The following is a 21,173-nucleotide window of genomic DNA, read 5'->3' on the forward strand; positions in this document are numbered from 1 at the left end:
TTGGAGTTACAAACAAGTCGAGTTATGAACGGGTGGCCGGCCTCAGTTGTGTTCTTAAGGTGAGGAGCGAATCCAGTGATGTTCTCAGAGACCAATTCAAGCAGCTTGAACTTGGTTTGGTAACCTGTGTTTATCCAAGAAATTTCTAACTGAGTTGTGAAATGAGTTTTAACTTCATTTTTATCAGTTTAATGAAAATAGTTAATGTATTTTTTTTTTCAGATGTCGGATTGAAGTAAGGTCGATATAAATGCAAACGTCATTATTTGTTCCTCCTAAACTAACTTTCAGATTGTTTAGCTTGTGGCCCCTTACCCCTCGTACCCGTTCTGAGCAAGACGGCGAGAGTTCTTATGAAACATTATTATGTAAAATAAGGGGTGTGATGTAACTTGGGATGTATGTTGTGTAGGCGCTGAGGTGTGGGAGGAATGGCAATTAGCACCTTCCCAGAGTCCACCTAATGACAGCAGCGATGTGATTGGATGCTTCGAAACGCCACCGTGAAACACTGCAGCCTTGTACCCAACGGCATCCGGAGGGTCCCTGGTCTCTATTGCCCTCCACCATTCCAAGGAGGCGCCATGATTTTGATAAAGGTGTGTGTGGCAAGTTATTCCCTATGTCAGGGTCTTGGGACAGAAACGTTTAAAACACCAAATATGCAAGCTGTGTGTAGCAGAGCCAACGCTGAAACCAACAGTACAATAAGACACTGTCACTGCAGTGTTATTGATGAACTCGGGAGGGTTTGAAAGGCCGGACCTTTATTGATCACGTAACGACGTCGAGGTCGAAGCTTTATGAAATCCGACCCCCCAGAGGGTCTGCGGTGTGCTCCTTGTCCCAGTGTCGCTGCACTGATTGATGGTGGTGTCAGATCCTTTGCGTGGAGCTCAGCGTCTCTCAGGTGTGTGTGCGTTCTAATGAAATCCAGGTGCACCTTGTTTCAGAGCAGCAGGACCAATGTCCAGCTTGTATTGTGTGTAACCAGGTAAAAGGCACCGTTATTTACCACACTCCCCGAGGGGCTCATGGCAGCTGCCCGGCTGGTGAACCTACACGTGTCCCATGTCATATCTGCACATTTTCCCATTGTAGTGCTGCGGTAACTGTGTGTGTGATACCGTGGTGATACCATGGTTCTCATTCACTCATTCTTCCCACGCTGTGATCAAGATGATAAGTTGAAATTAATTACACCGTCAGATGTGCACAGTTCGGGTTTACCCTATTCATTATTTTATTCCTTCTTTTATTTAATTTATTTATTCCGCATAGCATTTTTTCCGAAATCTCTTTACATATTTGGCAACCGATATGGAAATTTAAAAAATTCTTATTATTAAAATATAAAATTTATAAATTATACATTTTTGGTGCTTTTACTGATGTCCAGCTAGAGCTCACGGATGGGTGTAGTTTGTGCGAGTGCAGTCGGGAGGGCTGGCCCCGTTGTGCCACCATGCGCCTGCCTGCCTTGGCTACTACTGTCAGACCGCTCGTAGCCACATTAATACTGCAGGTTAAACGCCCGGAGCCGTCAGCGGCGCGAAGGACACGCAAAGACACACTCACATACACACGCACCTTGTAAATGAAAAGATTAGAGTGTGAGTGTGAGCTCTAGCCGAAGCCCTTGTTGCAGCGCGTAGCAGATGTGATTTAAAGTCCTTTATTGAGGCCCAGTGATGTTTAATGAGGATGGAAATCGACAAGGGGTCAGAGGGCCGTGTGTTAGTTTACAGAGACATCGGGAGACACAATGGGCCCCCGGCTGAGAGGCATCTTACAAATATTGCCCAATGACCCTTAAAGTGGGGCCCTGGGGGCCGGGGGGGGGTGTCTCCCGCGACTCCCTGGAAAGACGTGGCAAAACGGAAAGGGGTTTGAGTCATGTAGATGCTCCTCCAAACGGGCACCTCCAGGGCTGAGAGCACAATGACCGGAACCCCTAGAAACACAACAAAACCGCACACGCCGTAATTTACTTTAAAGAACAATGGACCATAAAGAGGTTATTAATTATTTATCTGCCAGCCCAGCTGCTCCCGCTCCTTAACACGGCCGTTTATGACCGTGGTGTCGAGAGCATCAGATGGTTTAAGGACCTTTTACTGTAAAGAACATAATTAATTACGTTTGCCACCGAATGAGAGACCCCCCCCCCCCCCCCCCGCTGTCCCGGAGAGGATTGTGGGAGTAGCGGAAGTCTGCAAATCAATATGAAGTATGGAAAAAGGGGCTGCGAAGCTGGACTGCCTGCGCTCACATGTTGAGGGGAGACAGATCAGCCTTTAAGTCGTTGAGGATGGGGTCGGGGAGGAGTGCGTACTCCATACTCCACATGGCCCCCTCAGAGAGCTCAGTCCAGCCGTTGGCAAAAGAACGCCTCTGTTGTAGCGGCATTTGCGCTGAGGAGGAGCTCCGCCTCCTCCGTTTTCTTATTAATTGCAGCTGAAAAAATAATAAAATCAGCTGCACCTCTTTTTGGTGCTCCCTTTCCTGTTACAATTTTTAACAACGAAAAAAGGCATGGAAGCATCCTCTTTGTGCGTATTTCCGGACATCAGCCTCTCCCGTGTCGCCCTCTTGTCGGGAAGGGATAGTCTGTGGGCGGAGTTTGAGACAGCCATTGGCTCCTCCCCTTCCAGCTCCTCCAAGAATAAAGGATGGACCTCATGTTGCGGATAGAGAGATTTTTAAAATTATTTTTGCTCGTGAAGAGGCTGCTCTATGAGTGTAGACAATTTCTAGCCGGATGAACCCACCTTTTACATGAACGACGAACCTGGATATGACGACCTGGGTTCCAAGGGCACTGAGGAGTCCCTGCAACTGGGAGTGACATGTGCACCCTTAGCTCCTTAACTACGGTGGACTCCAGGCGGCTCACAGTTTGGGTCAGTTTTACCACCCCTCCCCCATACGCTGGATGCCTCCAACCACGAGAAGCATCTTTCATTCGAAATATTTGGACTGTGAAAATCCACAAGGCTCACTGTGTCCTCCTTACACTTTATTGTCAGATATTATATTAATACAGTGTAATAAAATATATTGCTCATACCTAATTTTGCACTAATGTTGAGCCCGGCCCCTCGTTCGCCAAGAGCGGCCCCGTGACCCGGATCGGCGGCTCGCCGTGGCTCTCTCTGCGCTCTGATTCGCCGTCCGTGTCCTCGACTGCAGGCAGGTAGTTTCGTTCTCACTCGGGGCCGATTGAGGTCAAAACGGATTAAGTGCTTTTAGCGGAGAGTTTTCGAGCTCCATAGTCATTGAAAAATAATAACAGATGGGATACAGTAATTCCGTGCCGCGATGCGTCTCCAGTGACGGCCCCCGAACGTGAGACCGGTGGTGCGTCCGAGTTGTATGCCGCAGATGATTGTGCTCTTATGAATAGCGCCTCATCGTTTTCTGTTGAATCCTGCAGTAAAACAGCACTTTTTTATTATTATGATGTTACATATTGTTTTATGCGACGCAGCTCTGGTGTCAGAGTATTTTCAAAGCAGAACTTTGGGTGGATCAAATGAAGACCCAGACTTTTGCTCCGGTGGATTTTGCTGGAGCAGCCTGCCCTAGTTTTCTTTTAGTCCAAATGTTACTAATAATTCAAATTTTCCTTCACGATCAGGGCTCCGTAGATGGGAGTAGCCTATTTTCGGTGCCCTTTGCACCCTGTATGTGGGGCCCGTCGTTCCTCCTGGATGGGGTCCATGCCTGCGGCCCACGGCACATTGCGAGCTCTCGCATGCCAGCCTTGGGTAAACTCTGACTTGAGTGTACACTGAGTCATGTCGTCTTAATTGCCACGGTACGAGACATTGAGGTCGCTGGTTTTTGGAAGGTAATGACCCTCAAAGGCCAGGGGTGGAGGCAGGGGGGTTTGTCAAACCCTGTTAGGGGCCCATTATCGCGGCTGGTGTCATTCCTCCCGCAGATCTGCGCTGCTGCCAGGCGTACGCTTACTTCCTCTGGTTACAACCCCCCTTTGAACTCTTTTAGTGTGATGAAGATGTTTGCTGGAAGATTAACGGGGATTATTATTGATTGGTGCGGTGAGGACGCAGCATTTGGCCATCGAGTAGCTCTGTGTTTGGCTTTTGCCGCTAATGATGGAGCAGAGTCTCTAGACATCTCGGATTGAAGGCGTCCCTTCCAAGTGCTGCTGATGCTGATGGGACAGCTGGACCCAAAGGTCGCAGGTTCAAATTCCACCTCTAGCTGTAGTACCCTTGAGCGAGGTACTTGCCCTAAATTGCTCCAGTACAATTACTAAGCTGTACAAATGGATGAATAACTGTAGGTAGACTAACATCGTAAGTTGTTTTAGCGAAAAGTGGGTGTGGTGGCACAGCGAGTAGCACTGCTGCCGTGTTCGATCCCTGCTCAGTCTGTGTGGAATTTGTTTTCACTGCGTCTGCTTGGGCTTCCTCCGGGTGCTCTGGTTTCCTCCCACAGTCCAAAGACATGCTGTTCAGGTGGATTGGTGGCTTTGCGTCACCCATAGTGCGAGTGACAAAGAGTGTATTTCACTGATGTATGGATGAGTGACCCATTGTAAGTAGTGTATCTAGCAGTGTAAGTGCCTTTGTCGAATAAGGTGCGGGCTGATAACACTACATAGTGTTCACTCAAGTCACTTTTTAGACGAAAAGTGTCGACTAATTGAAGTAACGTAAACGTAAAAGCGTCTGATGACTGTACGTGTACTGTTCTTTCTCCAGGGTGTTATACTGTCCCTTCCTCTAGAGGGACACTATGGGCCCACCAGGGCCTCTTGGTGTGAAAGCACAAGACCTGCACACCAACACTGACCATCAGTGCGACATGTACATTTCTGAAATCCACAATTATTTGCTAACCTCCTTATGCCTTCTGCTTAAACCATTGCCAACAGCGCCTCCTGTGTGCGGGAGGGGTATTGCACACACACTTTAGCAGTCCAAGCATTCAGATATCTCATCTGACATGGACAGCGGTCCTCTACCATGCCAACGCCGTTGGGAACTGCTCCTCCACCGGGCGCACCGCGAGGGCACGACTGCCGGTGGGATTGACAGCGCCCTGCGTGACGGCCGGCCTGGTCGCCTGCCAGCGCGCTAAAATATGTGGCAGTGGAAGAGAGGAGAAGGAGAGGAAGAGGGTAATCACATTAGCCTAATCTCATCCCCTTATGGGTTTCATTTGGCCAACGAGCGTGACTCCTTTAGCGGAATAAAGTGGTATTGAAGCACCTAGTGAGACTCAATGTCTATTTCCAAACCCGAATCCTCAGTGACCCTGCGAATGGAAGTTCTCTGTATTGACTGCCTGCTCACAGGATGGCCCAGGGTTCGAGGGAACAATGTAACCCAGTGGAGGAGCCCATACAGACACAGCTGGAGTGAAATCAGTCACTGAAACAGACCTGGAGTTTTATTAAGGAACTGAAATTGTACTTTATCAATAAGTACTGTATTATTTATCTGACACTTTTGTCCACCGTGTGAGGTTTTTATTATTCTTAGTGTGATTTTCCCATTTATGTAGCAGGGTAATTTTTATTGTAGGGGTTGTGGTGGTGCAGCAGGTTTGGCTGAGTCCTATTTTCTGGCAGGTCCAGGGTTTGAGTCCCACTTTGGGTGCCCTGCAACAGACTGGTGTCCCCTTCCCCTCCAGCCTTGCACCCTGTGTTGCCGGGTTAGGTTCTGGCTTGCCACAGCCCTGCTCAGGACAAGTGGTGTGTGTGTAATTTTGATTGTATCACACACACACACACACACACACACACACACACACACACACACAGACACACACACACACACATTTTCTGAATCGCTTCTCCCATACGGGGTCGCAGGGAGCCGGAGCCTAACCCGGCAACATAGGGCGTAAGGCCGGAGGGGGAGGGGACACACCCAGGACGGGACGCCAGTCCGCCGCAAGGCACCCCAAGCGGGACTCAAACCCCAGACTGACCGGAGAGCAAGACCAGGTCCAACCCACTGCACCACCGCACCCCCCTTGATTGTATCAATTCAGGTAAATACTTTGACCAAGAGTACTACACCAGAACTAAAGTGCAAGGCAGTCGCTCTAGCTGTTACACAAACTGCAGATATATTTTGGACCAACTTATACCAGTGCTCTGATGTATAGAGTAATTTTAAGTGAACAGACAGACAGTCAGAGGTAGGCAGACAGATGTAATTAAATATCACACTGAGACAAGTTTATAAATATAAGCAAATAAATTAAAGGAAATGTGGAATATGGTGTATAAGATGCTGTTTTCATCCTTCATGGTCGCTAAATATTCTTGGTCTCCCTGACCCAGTCACTGTAAGGAAGTCGCGCCCAGGGATAGCAACCCAAGACTCTGGTAGGACATTGGTGGAGGCACCCAATAGTCTCCAGGGCCGATCATAGGGAAATTCCATCTTCCGGCCCCCACCCCACCCTCGGGTATCGTACTGCCAGCATCCTTTTCCACAGCAGAGTCTCAGATACAGTTTGATTTGCAGGAAAGTCCAGAGGCAATTTTACAAACGGCGATGGCAATCTCCATGACAGGAGGCTGTTGACCCCCTTTTTGGTGGAAGATTCTCCGTTTCTATGGAGACAAAATCAAGGAGTGTCCCCACTTGCACGCCATGCTAACAGCTGTGCACATAAGAGTGAGTCAGCTGTACTGGAGAAGGATGGACAAATGACCATTTATAATTAAAATGTTTCATATTTCCAATGGGTTTCTAACCTCTATAATGCAGGAAAACTTATTTTCCCACTTCTCATCCGACACACGTGGAACTGTGGCTTTTAAAGGCTTTGGCTTCAAAAGAACCTCAGATAAACGTTCCTGTCCCACTTATGAAGTCAATCCTTTTGCAGAGTATTAAAGAAGTGAGTGAATGATGTAATGCTGCATTTCCCAAGACAGCAGCTGTGCTGATGGAGGACCCCCATCCTGGGGTGACCCGGGCACTGCGGCTTATGGACAGCACATCGGTGGATGCCTCTAAACACTACTCCACCTGCTGGATTACTAAATTGCTGAATCCATAAATTATAATTTGTTCATTTTTTTCTAAACATGCTGGCAACACCTCACCTTATATTGTGTTTTGTTCAACCAGAATTTCAAAAGCAAATTATAGCATATGCAAAAAGGTACTGCAGATACCGTAAATGAAGCAGTGATGCAATGATGCCAATCAGAGGTTGGAGCTCTGATCTAAACTGGCTCCTTTGATCTCACAATGTTCTCTTGTTTTTATTCTGTAATCAGAATTTATTAAAAAAAAGTTATGATATTAAGATCAATGATTAATTTAAGATCAATTTTCAATGAAAGTTAAGATCAGTTTAACAATGTCCGGTACAGTCCACTTTCTCACACACACACACACAAATTTGGCGAGTACTCCAGCCTCTTGTGTGACTTTGTGTAACACATTGTATGGAATGATGTTGCACATGTCCTTCTTCTAACACACATTGACAAAAAAAAAAGGTGTCGTTGCCATGGTTACCCTTCACGGAAGGCAGCCCGGACGATCGGCAGCTTGTCGGTCCCGCCGTGCGGATCCTTGCATCATGGCAAGCACCCATACCTTCCAACTCTATTAAATCTCTCATTTGCTTCGGCAGAGGAGCGCGTGGTGCAGGGAAGGCGGGAGGGACATGGGCTGATCTGTCCGCGGCGTCCACGGTAAAATCCGTCTCAGTGCCGTTACTGGATGATAGAGTCCCGTGAAAGCTCTCGTATGGGTGTATTTGAAAGAAAAAACCTGATTTCAGTTGTCTCATGACACACTGGATTTAGATGCTTAAAGTCTCATTTAAATTTAAATGCATCCTCAGCTAGGGTGCCGGTGCTCATCGTTAGTCATCTGATGACTCAACCGTCCATTCCTGAGTTACTTTGTAATGACAGGATCCTCCCGGCTATAGAAATGGCACATAAATTTGTGTTATAATGTAACCATTGTTTCACATCTAAACAGAATGACAGCTCACTGTAAGCAAGTCCTCAAACATATTTACATTTCTACACTCTTTTCTGCTTTCACTTCTTTCTTTTTTTTATTTGTTCCCATTTTAAATGTGATTCTGCTTAGTTACGGGTTAAAATATCTAAAAATGGTGTATCTCTTCAGCCAAAACTGTAAACCCCACCCCCCATTTTTCGCGGGATAAGACTAATAATCATTTTAATACGAGTGTGATGCAAGTGTTTGCAACAGCGCAGTTGGGAGGTGATTCCCCTTGATGAACATGTGTCTGAGGGCCCCCGACAAAACAGTAGCTGAACGCTGACCGAATGTTTGCTCAGGGTTTATCCCGCTTCAATAACCTTGCCTCCCTCTCTTGTCCTCCCCCAGCCTTCAGCCGTGCCCCCATCCCCATGGCAGTGGTTCGACGTGAGCTGTCCTGCGAGAGCTACCCCATAGAACTGCGCTGCCCTGGCACCGATGTCATCATGATCGAGAGCGCCAACTATGGGCGCACAGATGACAAGATCTGTGATGCTGACCCAGCGCAGATGGAGAACACGCGCTGCTACCTGCCTGATGCCTACAAGATCATGTCTCAAAGGTAGACTTGCCTAACTCCCTCCACTTCACTACTCTTCACCATATGTGAAGGCAAGGGTTCCGTATCGCCAAGGCGGCTCCTCCCCAGGTATTCTTCCTTTACGTTGCCATGGAGATTTACTGCATCGACTATTTCCCTACATGTCATCGGACTACCGCACATTGTGGTCCAACATGGTCCTTTGTTGAGCTCTTGGTGAAAGTCTTCAGAAGTGGGAGATTCGGGAAAAGAAAAAACATTGACGGCTGCAGAGATTTAACTACAGTCATGAGGATCAAAATACGTACCGATCAAAATATGACACAGTTTACCATGTAATGAAGGTTTATCTGATTTATCGTTTGAACTGCATCACTCATCCAGCTATGTGTTTTGAGGGCCCACGATCATGAGCAACAGCACAACGAACTCCAGTGTGACGTTGTGTCCGTGGACTCGTTTAAATCCTGCCGATTTAAATGAGAATTTAAGCCATGAAACCTGAATTCATTTTAAATAACATTCTTACATTCCATTTTGTGTTTGTGCACCAGCAGAGCTCCGATGTAAAGGGGAGACTTACTGAGATGTGTGTGTGCGCGCCCGCGCGAATGGCTAAAGAGTTGAAGTGTTCAGTAATTCCACGCCCCCGACTCTGACTGTAATCCCTCATGAATGCAAGATGCTCGAGGACAGGTCCACTAAGGCTAACAGAACTGCAGGTCTCTTGGATCACAGGAGGCATTCCGGGGTGACCGCGGCCTGGCTGTGGTAACGTTAACTATGCATTTGCATGAGCGCCAGCCGGCAGCATGCAGACAGGCAGGCGCATGGTGGTGGTGTCACGGCCCCGGTGCTCGGAGCCGCCCGCAGCCGTTGCTAGGATGCTGGATTGTAAGCTCATTAGACGAGCAACAAAACAAAATCTTCAAAGACGGCATCAAGCCACAAACAGGGGCTGATGTAACACGGAAAGGAGGACAGATGCGCCGCGCTTTGCATTTAGGTGCAAATCAACTTGATTTCAGCGGCTGCGGAATATGCCTCTAATACATGTCAAAAATGTTTCGATTGAATGTTTGTATCCCAGGCTTTGAGGAGACACTATTCGTATCACGCTTTGTGCCGCGTGGGTGGCGAGATTTTACTATGGCCCTGCCAGTCGGGAGAAGGATTGAGTTGTTATGTGTTATTGCGTGTTTTCTGGGGGGAAGCATGTTGCATGCCCAACTCTAGTGGTCCTGTTCTACCACCCAGATACCAGAGTAGTTTGACCACAGACATTGCAGGCCCCTTGACTCTAGTGGATACAACAATAGGACAGGAGGTGTCAGGAGAGCTCTGTGTTGGCTCCTGCTGATCACTCGGTCTGCCTTGAAATGTCTTCATCTGGCCTGAATTGCCAGCCTTTTGGGGGATGCAGAGTAATTCTCTGCTGTTGACCTGATATAAAGGAAAACAGAAGCACTTCGCTGTGATGGACAAATGGCCTTGATGGGAACTGAGCTCAGAATCTTCACTGACTTGTCAGCATAGACCCCAGGTCCAGGTGCGGACACACATTCACACGGACACAAACACTCCAACTTGGTCACATTAAAGACCAATAAATACTCATATGCAGTACAAGTCAGCAATTTGAGTTCACCTGCTGGAAACCACATTTTTATGAGCCAAAACGAAAAATGGATGGAAAATGGAGGTTTCAGGAGTGGACATCAGACTTAAGGATCACTGGGTCAAAATGTGAAATATTTGTTTTTGATTGCTGAGTACTTTTGAGAACAGAGAGTGAGTGTATGAGTGGTGCCTGTGTAGTTCCCACTGTCCAGCATGGTGGTGGCAGCATCATGCTGTGGGGTTGCTTTGCTGTTTACAGCGTTGGTGATCTTCATCAAGTCCATAGAAATCTCAAGCAGAGTTGCTGTCACAGCATACTTCAGAGGCATGCCATTCTGTCGAGGTTATGACTATTTGAACAGTGCTTCATTCTTCGGCATGATCATAACCTGAAACGTATCTAAAGTTTTGCAAGAACTACCTGAAGAAGGAAAATTAAGTACAACTCAAATTAATGAACTGGAAGTAAAAGTTGTCAATTACTGAAAGAACTAGTTTCTGTGATGTGTACTCACACACTGGTACTATTCAGGTATACAACTGTCCATGCTGCAGGAGATACATGCTGGTACAGTTATTGAGCCAGGCCGCATTTACTGGCAATGTAAAGGCTGCAGATATATAGACGGAGAGCGGTGGTTTGCTCAATTTGTGCAACCAGAGTGGTTTGTGTGCGTTACTATTTATTGCAGTCTGGATGAGTGTATAAATATTTCATTCAAAATGTTAGAATTTGCTAAGAGGTGTTGGCATGTAATGACCTGAAATTCTGCATACTGAAACCATACTGCATGTTAATGAGTCCGCTGTGGTGCCAGGGAAGCGGGTACTGATATGGGCACGTAAACCCCCACCCCCACCTACCTTGTCAGCAAGGAGCTGAATCCCTTCAAGCAGGAGATAGGATCAGACAGCTGGGACCCCCCCTCCCCCACTCCGTTCCTCGGCTGTACCGTCGCTGCAGTCGGTAATTACTCCTGCTGCTGGAGTCGCATATCGTCCGGGATCAGGGGACTCTTCACACGATACGCACAGTGGCGCTGATACCGTGTGCGGGATGGGAGAGAGAAAGACACTCGATTCCCTCACATCTTCTCCGAGACTCTGAATACATGCTGGAGTAACAGGAGGATCCACCTGGGCGCCGTGTGTGTGAGATCACTGCATTAGCGGGAGAGTCCAAATGAAAGGAATGGGTTTGAATCCCCCTCCAGCTGTAGTGCATACCCTGAACTGATAAAAACTTCCCTACTGTATAAATGGGTAAATCAGTGTAAGTGCATTAGTTTATAAACCTCACAGTGTAAGTCACCTTGCATAAAGCAGTCATTTAATTGAATATCGAGAATAATAATGAAGTAAATGTTAATTTTAAGGTCCAGCTTGGAATGTGAGGAACAGGACGGCTGCTGTATGTTTGCCGGGGGTTTCTGTCACTGCTTTCCTAGTCCTGCCTGTGATGTCTGGCTGGAGGTCAAAGTGCACCAGCAAAGGTGAACCCAAAGCCTGCAGGGTTTCAGTACTGGCAGTCTGTCCTGTTGAAGTGTGTGACTCTCCCTGTGGATGGCCTGGTGTACCTGTCAATGGTGACCGTCCTTACTGCCTGCTGGGCTGCAATCGTTCATGTCCTTCGTCCATGTGAGCGGTGATGCGTGAGCAGCGTGATGGAAACGCAGTGAGACGATTGCTCTCAGGCCGAGTCCCCCTTGCTAAGGTGGTCTGTCTCCTGGTGCCTCCTTGCTAAGCGGGTTCCATATTTAAGAATTACAGCTAGAATTTAAATCCTTCGGCCCTCATCGTGTCACTTGTCTGTGCATTAGGGAGCACTCAGACAAAGAGCATCAGGCTGCGCCATTTCTTCCTACTTATTTCATACCAGGCAGCGGCTGACTCACTCGCTGTTTATTATTTCTTCTCAGAGTCCATCTGAGTGTTTTTTTTCTAATTATTATTTTTGCCCACTTGATAAGAACCTGCTGCACTTCCATTTGGCCAATTAAATTTTTACAGCGTGTCTCTGCTTCCAGTCTGCAGGAGGGGGCGCCGGGGGGTGGCTGGAAAGATGAGGCTCAGGAGACTTTAGCAAAACCTTGGAAGTCACAGAAGGCCTTTCTGGTGCTTTTCCAGTCATTTGACTGAGGTTCTGGGTGGTGGAGCCTAGCACTTTTACACATATTTAATTGACAGGTCATAGAAGGCGGAGCCAACACCGATCCTCGTTATTGGCAAAAAAGGAAAAAAAAAAACAGACGGTGCTGTTTGAATGAGGTGTGTGAACATTGTACAGATGAGGGTGGACTGTTCCACTGCACCGACGCTGTGTCCCCTTCTGATGAGCCTAAATAGCGATGAAAGAGCTGATTCAGAGGGGAAGGCAGGGGCGCCCGACGTCACTCGCCGAGCGGGACTCGCCCTGTCTGATATCTCCGTCTGCACCGTTGCGCTTTTTTATCGCCTCGCTGCGTCTCCTAATTGGCAGGTTGGAGAGAGAGCACATTTGATGTCCGCCACAGCGGCCACTTCTGCGCGCCTCTTTGATTCGGCGGTGGCCAAATGTCAGGTAATTTGCGGGGCCCAGGTGTGGGCGGACCTGGTGGAGGAGCTCTTGTTAGTCTGACCTTCAGGTGGTCTGTCCAGCAGTCCTGCTCATGTGTCAGGTGCAGCAAACCAGCTATCCGCCTTTCTTTTCCTCCTTATTCTTGACTTTATCCTTCCCGTGCTCCTTCTCTCCTTCTCCTTCTTCCCTTACCCTTCCCTCTCCTGCTGCTTCTCCTCTTTTCCTTCTCCTTCTTCTTATTCGTCTTCTCCTTCCTCCTGCTTCCTTCTCCTACTCACTGCCAGCAATCAGTGCCCCATCACTAATGCTGGACCTGCTGGTGTTAATGAGCGGAAACGGGAGGAGTTTCTGAACCCTGTGATTGGGAGCGTTACGAGTCAGATAGTACATATGTACATATCATGCCTTTATTGTCATTTTATCTAAAGGTGTCATGATTGCATCCGTAAGGAATACAGTGTGTCTTTTACAGCTACGCTGCACACTCTGAGTTGTGTTCTCTGCACGCTGGCATTCTTCATCCCTGAGGACAGCCTTGCTGACATAGGATCATTCTGGCTACAGATGTGAAATCGTCTGAGGTGTCGATGAGGGAGGACACACCACAAAGGTCATAGGCCCAGAGGCTATAGAGTTGTAAGGAGAAGTCTGTGAACCCTTTATAATTAGCCGGGTTTCTGCATTCATGACTTTTGTTGACCTCAGATACAGAGGCCTACCAGAAAGTTCTCTCCTCATCTTGTGTCCTTGGTGTTGAAGAGCTGTGTGCGCTGTCACTGTGATTGAGTCCATCCGTCTGGTTGCTGCTCGTCCTCTTCTTCTGTTTCTTACAGTTTTCCAGCCATCATCACCTTCTCTTTTTCAGAGAATCCAACCTTCTCAGGATGTGTCCAAAGTATGACGAGCTCACTCTCGTCATTTACAGAAATCCGTGCTTCTGTTTTTCCATCATTGCGATGTTTCCATTCAGCGTTGGGTTTTCGCACCCCAACAACAATCCTTGTTTGTCAAAATGACCTTTTAACTTCCTGCTCGTAACCTTTTCCACGTTCCCACTTGCCGATATGAAACGTCCCCTGAAATTTATTTAGTTTTATTTGCGCATGAATTTTTAATGTTTTGTTGATGCATCCTTCTAAACCCACTGCTGGCATATTAAACATCTATCTTTGAATTAGTTTTCGATCCATTCGGCTTTATTCCCTTGATAATCTTTTGAAATGTAATTTTTGTAAATAATATTGGTTATTGTATTCATTATTAGTATTATAATTATCCGAATGATTGAAAACTTTGAAGAACAAAGTTAATTTTTCTCCACTGTTGGACCGTTTTTGCATGAAATCTGTGCACTTAGTACGACCCTGTCCCCCCTTGCTGTGACGACGCAAACGTGGCAGGTGATGGTGAATCCAGGTACATAGCTTATTTGTGGTGTCGATGGTGCAAATGTTTGAGTGCAGACCAACCTTCAAACGGAACGGGGGCGAGGGGCGCAGGAGCAGGTTCGTGACATGCAAGAACACCGGAGCGTTATCGTACAGGAGCTGCAGACGTGGAACTTGTCCCACAGGGAAATCCCAGAGTCCCCTCTTATGTCACTCCTGCCTTTGGAGGCACTCTGCAGAAGGGGTTGTGAACTGAAACCTCACCAGGTCTCTCGTACCACTGAGGATGACAATACGAGATTCTGCAGTGGCTGCAGGTGCTCATCTCTAACACACAAAAGCCAAATTCCATCACTGGTGTTCCGCAGAAGACGGTCCTTTGCTGTGTCTTTTCGGCGGAGCCCTGGATGAGCTCAAAGGAGGCAGGTGAAGGGGAGCCTGAGGCAGGTGACGCGTTGCGTTTCGGGGCTCATCTGCATGCAGCAGAAGCAAGAAATGTGCAGCGGGCCTGCTGGGAACTGAAGAGCACTTGGCTGAAGAAATGGCTCCGTTGTTGTTGTCAGGGTCATATAAATGAATAATTAGTGTAAATAAAGTGAAGGAGCACCAATCAAATAAGACCTGGTCCTGTGTCTGCAGTTTGGAGTGACGATGGACACTGGATGACATCGGACCACCACTGAGATCGGTGCTGAAAGCAGCACAGGACAGCATTCAGACACTTGGTGGTAAAGGTGCTATATAAAGAGCAGGAGGCCGTGGCGACGGCAGGACACGGGCTTCTCGTCGATGGCTACAAAAGGCAAAGCTCACATGACTGCCTTAAGGAATAAACACATTTTTCTCCAGTGGGTGGTGCTGCTCTGCTCTGCCTTGCTGTGATTTGGGAAGGATGCTTGCCCTCATCACACTGGGTTGCTGTGGACACCCACTTTCGAATCCAGGACGTGGAACAGAAATTAATCTGCATACAGCATATATATATAAATATATATATATATATATATATATATATAATCTGTCAAGTTTTCCCCACCCACAAATTGATGAATTTTTTAAATGCGTGGAAAGCCTGTAAATTATCAAAGTGCATCAGATGCCACCTATAAAGGGCATTAGCTCTCAGCATTGTGACATGTACAGTTTGAGAAATAAGAACCTATATCCTCTGGGGTGGACAGAAACGAAGAGGTTGGACTCAGGAGGATTTACGTACGTATGTGTATGCATGAATATGGATATGTATATGGATGCGTTTGATTTTGAGAAAAAAAGTGAGTGTATCCATGGCTTCTATGTTTCCCTGCTTCCTCATTTAAACAAAGTCAATGGGAAGGACGTCAGACCAGCGAGATACCCAGATGTTCCCTCGGGGAGGTGATTACTGGTTCTTTTGGAGAAATACATTATTCTGGCAGATGCTATTTCTGGACACTCAACATTTCTGGGCCCAGTGTCAGGTATTGTCAGGTACTGATTGTCTGGTACAGCGCGTTGGAAACTTTGGGCTCCTGGCACTGCCGTTACTCCTGTTATCAGCAGTTATAGTGTTGTGCACTAAGAAATGTTAAATTTGAGCTGGAAATATTCCTCGCTGGGGGCCAATGAGAAGACGTCGGGCTGTTAAAGATGACGCGCATTGAAATCCCATTTCTGCGTGTGAGTCGGGGCCCCAGACGATGATGAGGACGCCTCCTTAGGTTCTTTGAACCCAAATTCGCTCGGTTCAGTGTTCTGGCACGTTCCCCGCTCCCCGAGGCATCCGTCATGTTGAAGACACTGGTGCTGCTGGGGGTGTGGTGCAGTTCTGCTTCCTGTCAGAGCGGTCAGCGCCCTACGTCCCCCTTCCCATCTCCAGCGGCACGGTGGACTGCGAGACGTGACCCTGCCGATGTCCCGGACTGGTTCCACAGAGCCAAAGAGACACCAAACCCTCTGGAAGGTTCTGTCACCAGAGAGGAGAGACAGGGGCCACGTTTTTCATCACGGTGCACTGCCGACACATCAGTCGCCATGGCGCTCGATAGCAGTCTGAACGCTCGTCACCTGTGATGAAACGGCTAGACTGCGGTGCCATAATCAACCCGTGTCCACGGGCGCGGCTCATTTACCCACAATCCTAATGAATACCTTCCATCACGCATGTAAATGTACCTTTTGCTCCTGAGAGCGACTGCGGATGAAGGGACATCGGGGAGGAGGTTCACTCCCGCTCATCACGAGCTTCCTGTGCTCATAGTGGAGTCCAGAGAAAGATTAACACGGGCCAATAAATATGGCATTTGCTCATTAATTCCTGTGTTATACAGTACGTGCATGCAAAATAAGTAAACTGTGGAATATTTATTGATGAACACAAACACTGGTCTCGATTGTGGGTCAAGCCCTCAAGCCTGCTGCCTAGTGCGAGACCTGCAGGTGGTGCAGTGTTGGAGCCCTCGCCTTGAAATTGAAGGAACCGGGTTCAAATCCCAGCTGCTGCGTTTCTGATGCCATAGAAGTAGCCCAAATGGGCCAATAATTTTAAGTAGCTTAGTATACAAACCTCACACTGTAAATCACTTTGGAAAAAAGACCCAGATAAATGAGTAAATAACCGAGTAAATGTTGCACTACGAGGAGACAATGACTCATTGACAAACAGGAAAGTGAAATAAATTCTCATAAATTCAACTGCTTATGAATTGCACCGAAATGAAGCAGAGGCCACGATATTTCTGGCGTTCTGAATGTACAAACTAACCGACGCGCACATTTCCAGTCAAGAAAAAAATCTCACGAAGTGCCGATATGAAATATTAACGTTTTGTACGAACGGAAAGGTTCCGCTGGGCTGTGTGTGTAACCTGCAGCGGAAAAGTCACCAGCGCTGCGGCCAAGGAATGCAGCACTTGGGCAAGAATGAAAAAGAAAGTGCTGGAAGCGCATTCGAAAATCGGACATTAGGGTTTCCATGGTTACTTCCCATGGAAATGAAGTGACGGAGCTCAGAGGCCGGCCGGATTGTGTGTGTTTGCCTCTATGAGGTATTATGCAGTTCAATGTGCCGGCTGTCCTTTGGCGGTTTTTTCCACATTTTTTGTCTCCGGAGATTTCGGAGCTGTGATGGTCCAATGAAAGGCGGCTCGGCTGGGGATGGGATTAAGTTCTTTTTTGTCGCTGCGCCATGCGTGTGTCCACATAAGCTTTTTAAGAACACTTTTGATTCCTAATGGCAGCTCTCGATGCTCTGTGTGAAAAACAAACGGCACGTCGGAAAGCCAAGGCCGTCTCAGCGCCGTCCCCGCCGCCTCGCCGGAGATGTCGCCCATTGACCTCGTGGGGAAGCAGCCAATCCACGGTCCGACCCTCGGCAGGAGGAGTGCGGATCAGGCAGACAATGTGCTCAGCTTCCCTGGAGAAGCTCACCAGAGTCAACAGAATGTGTGTGTGCAGCATAATCCTTTCACTGGAACTGGGCCAGCAGAAAATAATAATAATAATAATAATAATAATAATAGAATATTTGAGTGCAGGAAAACACACTAATGCATCCTCAAATACTCCCACTAACACCCATCTCATGCAAATGTTGTCTATTTAGGATTTAGGATTTGCAGTCGACTCAATGGGACTTCGAAGTGCACATGTGAGCCTTCGTACATTTACGTAATACTGTATGTAGATTTTATCGAGTGTCTTTGCTGCACACACACTGGATACCGTGTGATCTGATCCTGGTCTGTTGGCTTCCTTCCTGCTTCTTTAGTGATCTGGTTCCTGGTTGGTTAGTGATCTGATTCTGGGATTATTAATGATCTTGTTTTGGTTTCATCGGGGGGCGCAGTGGGTTGGACCAGGCTCTGCTCTCCCGTGGGTCTGGGGTTCGAGTCCTGCCTGGGGTGCCTTGTGATGGACTGGCATTCCGTCCTAGGTGTGTCCCCTCCCCCTCCAGCCTTATGCCCTGAGTTGCTGGGTTAGGCTCCGGCTCCCCGCGACCCCGTATGGGACAAGCGGTTCAGAAAGTGTGTGTGCGGTTTCATTAATGATCTGGTTTTGGGTTCATTAGTGGTCTAATTCCAGGTTTGTTAATGGTCTGGTTTTTGGTTGGTTTGTAATCTGGTTCCCTGGATCGTTAATGATCTAATTCTGGGTTCATTAGTGATCTGGTTCTAGGATTATTAATGATCTGGTTTCGGGTTCATCAGCGATCTAATTCCAGGTTCTTTAGTGATCAAATTCTGGTTTCATTAGCAATTAGTGATCTAATTCCAAGTTTATTAATAAGATTAAGTTTTTGGTTCATTTGTAATCTGGTTCCTGGATCGTTAGCGATCTGGTTTTGGATTCTTCAGCGATCTGGGTCTGTTATTGGCCTGGTTCTGGGTTTGATTGTGATCTGGTGCCTTGGTCCTCCTGCCAGTGGCCTCTACTGGCTCCTCAGAAACACTTTTCCACAGATTGTGTTGATTGTCACAGCTGTGTTCTACCCTTCTGTAATATCATACTTAACATGTGCGTTCTGGGCTTTTACACAAGTTTCCCAGTGACTTATGGGAGCTGTGTTGTCTGACTCCCATGTAGAAGTTTCAGCGCTAATCCTCTTGTGCTCTAGGAACTCCTCCTCCTCCTCCTCCTCAACGTTCAGCCCGGCGATACGAGTTAAACTGGAGCGAACACGTACCGTATGTCGTCTCACCGTTCGTTCGGCTGCAGGAGCCTTCGAAAAAAAAACCGACCAAGGTTACATGTCAAGAGGGTGGAGCACTGAAGTGACTTTGATTTATTCTTTGATTTGTTTGTTGTTTATGTGTTCAGCTCCTATCCGCTTGACCTCGGTCGGTTGACCTCCCGGAGGCCGAAAGTCGGCCGACGTTGCGTTTCTCAGTTTGTCGGTGACTCTCTGCACCGACTTTGCCTGGAAAAAGCCCACAAGTGTCGCCGCACCTGCGCTCGCGCACGTCTCATCGGGACGGATTTGCGCGGAAGTGTCTTTGCAGGGGATTAGCGCTCAGACTGATCACATCAGCAGCGCAGCCTCTTCTGACACTTGGCGCCGAGCGCAAAACATCAACATTCCGTCAGCGACACAAAACATTTTTTTTGTAACATAAATTGACACCGTGAGGTGTTGATGAAAGATCAAGGTGAATGTTCCCAAGGCGACAAATTAAAATGGAGAAATGTTCATGCTTAAATATTCAAATTACCTCCTCTGAGAATTGGGATTTGGGTCTGTTGGAACAGGAATATCATCAGTTCAGTTTTTACCTCATTTTGTTTTCGTGCGGCGCGGTGGCTCAGTGGGCAGCGCTGGCCCGTGGGTTTGGACTTGGGTTCGAATGCAGCTCAGTCTGTGTGGAGACTGCATGCTCTCCCTGTCTTCACGTGGGTTTCCGCCGGGTGCTCTGGTTTCCACCCACAGAGCAAAGACATGTTTCAGGTGACTCTAAACGGCCCTTTGTGCCTGTGCTTCTTGGACAGGCTCCAGACCACCGTGACCCTGCACTGGAGGAGCTGTTATTGATATCAGATCCATAGCTGCATTATTTTGGTCTGGTGCCTTAGAAATCAATAAGACAAAATCAAAAAATTCAGTAAAATTCAATAAAATGAACATCTGTCTCACATAAGAACTTTATCTTCATTTTTCAGTAGTTAGTTTCTTTTAAGCAATTAGTTCCATTAGTCAGTTGTTTGTTTATACTACCTTCCTACTTTTGGTTGTATCTACAACAGCCAAGGATAAAAAAGTTTAAAACAGCGATTTTAATTGTCTTCACTGAGAGTAATCCAACACAGCACATGGTACTAATTAACATGCTTGAAGTGGCAATAACAGAAAAAAGAAAAAAAAAAACAGAAAAATGCTGTGGCAAAGTATGTTCCACAAGTTCAATTCAGTTTCTACGGGACTCTTTACAGCGATCAGAGGTGACGCAGAGCGCCGAACAACTGAGCCGCTCGTGTTTTTTCAAGCATAGAAAGTGACAACTAAAGAAAGTAAATCACTGTGTGCATAATTACATTTATTCATTCATTCTCCAAAGCCACTCACAATGTTAGGGTACCTAAATTATTTACCCTTTTTATACAGCTGGGTAATTTTACTGGAGTAACTTACATAAGTACCATGCTCATCAGTATTACAGCTGGTGCTGGGAATTGAACCTGTGACCTTCAGGTGCAAAGGCAGCAGCTTTAACCAGTACACTCCCAGCCTCCTTACAACACAAGTATGAGAATAAAGTTAAATATATGAATATAGTATGTATTAAATCCAATGGAAACTTTTTAGATCAATTTGCTTGTATTGAAGCTGTATTTTCATCAGTTTAGTGTTTCTGAGTGAAGGAGTCTCACACTGACACCTATTTCTCTTTACTTTTGTTCACTTAGTAGACACTTTTTTCCAAAGCAACTTCCAATGAACTCTATGTAGTGTTATCAGCCCTCACACCTTATTCACCAAGGTGACTTACACTGCTAGATACACTACTTACACTGGGTCACTCATCCATACACCAGTGGAACACACTCTCTCCGTCACTCACACACTATAGGGGAACCTGAACAGCATGTCTTTGGACTGTGGGAGGAAACAGGAGCACCTGGAGGAAATCCACACAGGCACAAGGAGAACATGCAAACACCACACAGACTGAGTGGGGATCAAACCCACATTCTCTCACACCACCCGGGTGCTGTCAGACAGCAGCACTACTCACTGTGCCACCATGACGCTCTTTCAAAGCCTCGCGCTTCTCACCGACCTCGAAACAAATAGACACATTTTGAAATTGAGTTTTCTTCACTTTTTTTAAAAAATTTCTTTCTGTAGAGGAGAAGATGTGACACGTTTTTCCCTCCGATCTGACAGATGGCAGTAAAGAGCAGCAAATTAGAATGGAAGCGCGTGACCGCCTTAGTTCATCTCCCTTAAACAGCGTTTACCGTTAGTGTCTCGTGCTCCTGAGTTTCCGTGATCAATAACAAGACGAGGAACGTTGCACAAGTTTATGGGATGAATCGCTCAGCAGTAAACAGTCATTTCTGTTGTTTTT

General features: G+C 47.1%; 1 protein-coding gene across 8 annotated transcripts in view; it reads left to right on the forward strand.

Moving 5' to 3' along the window:
• The window catches only part of LOC108938755 (adhesion G protein-coupled receptor L3-like), a 147,383-nt gene that overhangs the window by 55,799 nt on the left and 70,411 nt on the right, over positions 1–21,173 (forward strand). For all 8 annotated transcript variants that reach the window (XM_029252166.1, XM_029252170.1, XM_029252169.1 and 5 more), the window contains one exon: positions 8,373–8,586. In XM_029252166.1, the coding sequence (XP_029107999.1) occupies positions 8,373–8,586 (214 nt within the window). The remainder of the gene's footprint in view (positions 1–8,372; positions 8,587–21,173) is intronic.

The sequence above is a fragment of the Scleropages formosus genome, chromosome 5 (assembly GCF_900964775.1).
Source record: "Scleropages formosus chromosome 5, fSclFor1.1, whole genome shotgun sequence".
NCBI classification, from domain to species: domain Eukaryota; kingdom Metazoa; phylum Chordata; class Actinopteri; order Osteoglossiformes; family Osteoglossidae; genus Scleropages; species Scleropages formosus.